The 5,891-nt window shown below is 45.4% G+C and overlaps 1 protein-coding gene across 1 annotated transcript in view; it reads left to right on the top strand.

Annotated features, from left to right (window-relative positions):
* ccm2l (CCM2 like scaffold protein) overlaps positions 1 to 4,982 on the top strand; it is a 7,975-nt gene extending 2,993 nt beyond the window's left edge. The window contains exons 5-11 of the mRNA XM_080444309.1: positions 1 to 580; positions 1,401 to 1,530; positions 1,785 to 1,848; positions 2,450 to 2,600; positions 3,022 to 3,163; positions 4,073 to 4,220; positions 4,593 to 4,982. The exon at positions 1 to 580 is cut by the window's left edge and continues 169 nt beyond it. Coding sequence (XP_080300435.1) covers positions 1 to 580; positions 1,401 to 1,530; positions 1,785 to 1,848; positions 2,450 to 2,600; positions 3,022 to 3,163; positions 4,073 to 4,220; positions 4,593 to 4,725 — 1,348 coding nt within the window. The 3' untranslated portion in view covers positions 4,726 to 4,982. The remainder of the gene's footprint in view (positions 581 to 1,400; positions 1,531 to 1,784; positions 1,849 to 2,449; positions 2,601 to 3,021; positions 3,164 to 4,072; positions 4,221 to 4,592) is intronic.
* The last annotated feature ends 909 nt before the right edge of the window (positions 4,983 to 5,891 follow it).

Below are 5,891 nucleotides of genomic sequence, written 5' to 3' on the forward strand. Positions count from 1 at the left end.
CAGGAACAACAATGCCCAGGACAAAACCCAGAACCTTGACCGAGGAGGAGAGAGAGGAGGAGGAGGAGGAGGAGAGCGGGGAGGAGGAGGAGGAGGAGGAGGAGGAGGAGAGAAGGGAGGAGGAGGGAGTTTGGAGAGGAAGAGGGTCACGGGCAGCTGGGAGAGGAGACCCCAGCAGGCGACCGGTCGCAAACCGGGCAGCTGGGAGAACCGAGGTCGGAGGCCAATGAGCGGTAGCTGGGGGGTGGGGGGAGGAGCTGGGGGAGGCGCAGGCAGCTGGGAGAAACGCTACCGAGCGGCGGGGGGAGGCGCAGGGAGCTGGGAAAAGAAGAAGGCGGCGGGAGGAGCAGGGAAGGCGGGGGGAGGGAGTTGGGAGAGGAGAGGAGGAGGCGCGGGTGGTGGTGGCACCGGTGGCGGGGGAGGCGGAGGTGGGAGCTGGGAGAGGAGGCAGGCCTGCACGGGGAGCTGGGAGCGAGGGAAGAGCTACGGGAGCTGGGAGAGGAGGAACCACAACCCACTGGAACCTCAGCCCAGTCCAGATGCTTACTGTAACCTGGTCCTACTGGCTGTGGAGAGCAGAGTGAGATATCCATCTATCTATCTATCTATCTATCTATCTGTCTATCTATCTAATATCTATCTATCTATCTATCTATCTATCTATCTATCTATCTATCTAACTATCTATCTATCTATCTATCTATCTAATATCTATCTATCTATCTAATATCTATCTATCTATCTATCTATCTATCTATCTATCTATCTATCTATCTATCTATCTGTCTGTCTGTCTGTCTGTCTGTCTGTCTGTCTGTCTGTCTGTCTGTCTGTCTGTCTGTTGCTGGGTTCTATTTCAAACTCCTCAAACAATGGGGGGGGGGGGGCAAGTTAGTTGTATTCCTGTTTCAGGTATAACTACTTAACAGCTGATATTATTAAACTGTAAATTAAACTGGGAGAATTTACACATATTTTCTGTTTAAATAACCCCCAAGAAATTATTTTGGAATAGTATCTAGAGGTTGTTTGCGGCAATGTGTGTGTATGCGTGCGTGCGTGTACGTATGTGCGTACGTATGTGCGTGCGTATGTGCGTGCGTACGTGCGTGTGCGTGTGCGTGTGTGTGTGCGCATACGTATGTGCGTGTGTGCGAGTGTGTGTGTGTCTATGTGGAATAGTTCAAAGGAGTGTTGCACTAACTCATTCTGACACACATGGTGATGTTATTAAATAGTATGTTGAATTGACCTATATGATGTAATGCCTCATGTTATGTAACTGTGTGTGTGTGTGTGTGTGTGTGTGTGTGTGTGTGTGTGTGTGTGTGTGTGTGTGTGTGTGTGTGTGTGTGTGTGTGTGTGTGTGTGTGTGTGTGTGTGTGTGTGTGTGTGTGTAGGACGCGGCAGAGGAGTACTGCTCTTTGATCTGTCAGATGTTTCAGATCATTTATGGACATCAGACTATAGAGTGTGTGGACAGGGCGGGCTTCCATCACTCCGTGCCTGATCGCTATTGGCTGCAGAGGAGTGAGTGACAACTGCATTCAACTTTTTAACCAATCAATGTCCTCAATAGATTTCTTTCTACACTCATGATTTTACATTGTCTCATGATTATTTGTAGTAATAGTAACTTTAGTAGTAGTAGTAGTAGTAGTAGTAGAACATGGTACATTCCTTAGTATTAAAGTGTAACTCTGAGAATGTACAAATGTGTAACATTTTACTGTTTAATATTACACATGAGTTTTCCCTCATTCACTGTCTGTCTCTGCCTCCAGGTGACAGCTGTTTGACTGACATGTCTTACAGTTATGACAATGACTTCAGCTGCTGTAGTTCTTAGTAAGGAAGACATTACACACACAAACACACACAGACACACACGCATTCACGCAAGCATGTCTTTATATCCGTGCGGACGTCAAAAGCAATTTGTCATTAAAATGGGAGTCTAGGGGTTTGAATGCACTGTCGTGCATCCGACTTGGCTTGGCCAAGCATCTAAAAACAAACACAGTTGGCCGTGTTCGAGGGAGGGAAGCCAGGCGGGGTGGGCGATCTTTGGATCGCTGCGCTAGCGACTCCTATGGGTTGGGGCAGCGCTTATCAGTGGGGATATAGAACAGTAGGGTAGTAGTCGGTAGGGTACAACAGCAGTGGCAACACAGAAAGGTGTGGGGAGGGTTAGTTGGCATAACAATTAAGTTGGGAGTCAAAACAAACCATGACAATGACCCTTTCCCTCGTGGGGACCTGAACAATGTCCCCACAAGGTCCATTTTGACAGGTCTTACCATCCTAGTGGGCCTTTTTCGTTACAACATGGATAGTAGCACATGCTGTTCCCGCGCGCACGCAAGCACGCCAGTGTGCAGGTGCACATGCATACAAAGCCTAAACCCTATGTTCTGCATGTACTCTTTCTCTCTTTGTCTCTATGTAGTGATGGCTCTCAGGACGCGTTTGAGTTGTACTACAGTGAGACGTACAGTGAGAGTTCATCTGTCTCTCTGCAGGACTCTCACCGTAGTCTAAACAGTGACCCAGGAGACAGTAACCCTGCCCTACTGCTGATGCAGGAGTACATGACCACGGTGTGTGTGTGTGTGTGTGTGTGTGTGTGTGTGTGTGTGTGTGTGTGTGTGTGTGTGTGTGTGTGTGTGTGTGTGTGTGTGTGTGTGTGTGTGTGTGTGTGTGTGCGTGCGTGCGTGCGTGCGTGCGTGCGTGCGTGCGTGCGTGCGTGCGTGCGTGCGTGCGTGCGTGTGTGTGTTTGTGTGTTCTTTCTGTGTGTTTCTTACTGTGTGTTTACATTTGTCTAATTGTCATTTCCTGTCATTTCCTTTTCTTCTGTGTTTCTGTGTAACCGCGTGCGTGCGTGTGTGTGTGTGTGTGTGTGTGTGTGTGTGTGTGTGTGTGTGTGTGTGTGTGTGTGTGTGTGTGTGTGTGTGTGTGTGTGTGTGTGTGTGTGTGTGTGTGTGTGTGTGTGTGTGTGTGTGTGTGTGTGTGTGTGTGTAGCTGCGTAGTAAACTGAGCCCTGCAGAGCTGCAGCAGTTTGCTGTCTTACTGAGGGAGTACAGACTGGGATCATCTCTCATCAGCCACTTCTGCTCCGACTTGCTGCAGTTGTATGGAGACAACCGCAAGTTCCTACTGCTGGGTGAGAGACACACACACACACACACACACACGCACACGCACACGTGCACACAAAAACCTCTTGAAACAACTTTCACAGTTTCACTATAAAGAAAGCCACAAATTCTAATGAGTGGTAAAGGTGTGTGCATGTGCGTGTGTGTGTGTGTGTGTGTGTGTGTGTGTGTGTGTGTGTGTGTGTGTGTGTGTGTGTGTGTGTGTGTGTGTGTGTGTGTGTGTGTGTGTGTGTGTGTGTGTGTGTGTGTGTGTGTGTGTGTGTGTGTGTGAGACAGAGAGACACTTTGTTTTATCTCTAACCTAGAGCATTGCTGTGTGTTTGTGTTAATGTGTGTGCGTGTGTGTGTGCGTGCGTGTGTGCGTGCGTGTGTGTGTGCGTGCGTGCGTGCGTGCGTGTGCCTAACATGTGGGCCCCAACGTTTGTCAAAGCTGATGTCATTCTCTTATTGAACACCCCTAATCTTCTCAACCACATGAATCTTTTTTTTATTTGCATTGCGACACGTTGTGAGTTTGTAGATCAACTATATTATGTGGTGAGATTTGGAAAAAGCAGGAGGCCAAGTACAGACCCCTGGGGTACCCCTGTCAATGAAGTATAGAGTTTAAGTGGTGAACTGCACTAAACGTGGAAGAAATACTTACATTTTGTACTTAAAAGTATTTCAGTTAATGTACTTAGTTACTTTACACCACCACTGCACTAAACCCATGTCTAAAACCTAACCATGCTAACAGCACCTACACAGCAAAATCCTCAGTTCTAATTTAACACAAATATAACCAAATGTGTAACCTCTCTATCTGCTCACTAGTGGATCGGCTATTTTCAAAATAATCTAGAAAATGTTGTTGTTAAGGTTACTAAATCCTGAGCCGGACTTGTAACAGTGGTTGATTTGGTCTATTCCAGGCATGCGTCCCTTCATTCCTGATAAGGATGTTGGAGCGTTCGAGACGTTTCTTGAAGGCATTGGGATCAGAGAGGGGGGGATTCTAACCGATAGCTTTGGACGCATCAAACGTAGCATGAGCAGCACGTCAGCCACTGCCATGCGAGGGTGCGTTGTTTGATTTCATGATGTCATATGGTTATATTGACACTGCATTGATACATTGTAGTTGGTGTTAATATTAAGTTGACATTGGGCGTGCGACAGTTAATCTAAGTAATTGATTTAATCAATTACAAAAATGTCATAAATACTGAAAGTAGCAGATCACATTGTGTCGCGATGCGATACTTTGTGAGCTTGTAGATCGACTATTTATCTTTTTTTTATTAATAATATCTATTAAAAAAATTGTGCTTCCTCATGATTTGATCAATTAAAAAAGTAATCGATAGAATAATCGCTAAGACGATTACCCTAATATATTGTAGTTTGCATTGATATTATATTGAATATTTGATATTGATTGTTGTTGAACAGATATGACAGCTGGTCATTGCCCTCAGGCTCACAGGAATTTAATCAACGCATGAGTGACATCACACATGACATCGAGGCTCTGGGATTCCAGGACACGCATGACGACATCGAGGAAGAAGATTACTATTTATGATAGAGGGATGGGTGGAAAGCGGGAGAGAGGGGCAAGGAGGTAGAGATTCAGAGAAAGGAAGGAGAGAGAAAGAGAGGAGGAGATACACGCACACTGACATACATTTGTGTAAATCTACTACCTCTGACCCCAAGTGCCCTTGGGCAAAGAAATCAAACTCTGACTGTATATTCTGTACCAACACCCATCCAGAACAAGCTGAATGTATGTTGATACAACCAATGTAAAAAATAAATATTTCACAGAGAATCTGTAAACGTCTGTATAGTTTGTATGTAACAAGGGTTTTGAAAAAATATACTTTGCCTCTAAATGACATTATGAACACATGCCAGTGTCTCCTATAAAGCAATGATTTTCCATTTATGGCTCAGGGCCAATAGCTTGTCAGATGTTCTGAGAGAGTTGTTGACAAAGAGCAGGAATAAAACCTAATTCATACTTTGTCGTGTGCTGAAATTAGCATCCACGACACGTTGTGAGCTTGTAGGTCTGCTATGTGATGAAGTATGAATCAGGCTTTAGTCAGGCTGTGTGTCCACCAAAGCATTTTTTGCCTGCAATTTCCTTACAGAATGTGTGTTTCTTACAAAAGACATCTTATGTCATGCAATATGCAGTCATACCCAGATTGGAATCGCATGTTTAGGGGTATCAGGGGGGCACACCTCCAAAACGGCTTTCACTTCTGCCACAAAAGCGAAGAGTTGCACCTTGTCGCACAAACTCTATTTCTCCTCTATGCACCCCACGGCTGACACAACCCAGGGTAGGCGAGCAGGCTTGACAGAGATTTTCACTCCAAGGAGCACACTTTTATAGTTATTATTTCATAGTTACTTCATAGACTGGTCGCACTTCCTGGCAGAGATATGCATTCTATTGAAAGCATGAACCTCTCTAGTTGAGCCATAATTCAGGACCTGGTGTAAAACCAATTACACAGAAGCATTGTTCTAAAAATTTTATAAAATGTGACACAAATGACTGTCATACCCAGTGATCACCACAAGAGGGCGGCTCAAGCCATTCTAATGTCTGACACAATGCAAATAATGGTATTTAGCCTACAGTCTATGGTATTACTAGCACGTGAGGTATAAGAGACACCATTAGCAATAATGACCAGAGCTTTATTCAGAGAGAAGAGAAGATGTTTCAGGGGA

The sequence above is a fragment of the Gymnoscopelus braueri genome (genome assembly GCF_963280865.1).
Source record: "Gymnoscopelus braueri genome assembly, chromosome: 12".
NCBI lineage: Eukaryota > Metazoa > Chordata > Actinopteri > Myctophiformes > Myctophidae > Gymnoscopelus > Gymnoscopelus braueri.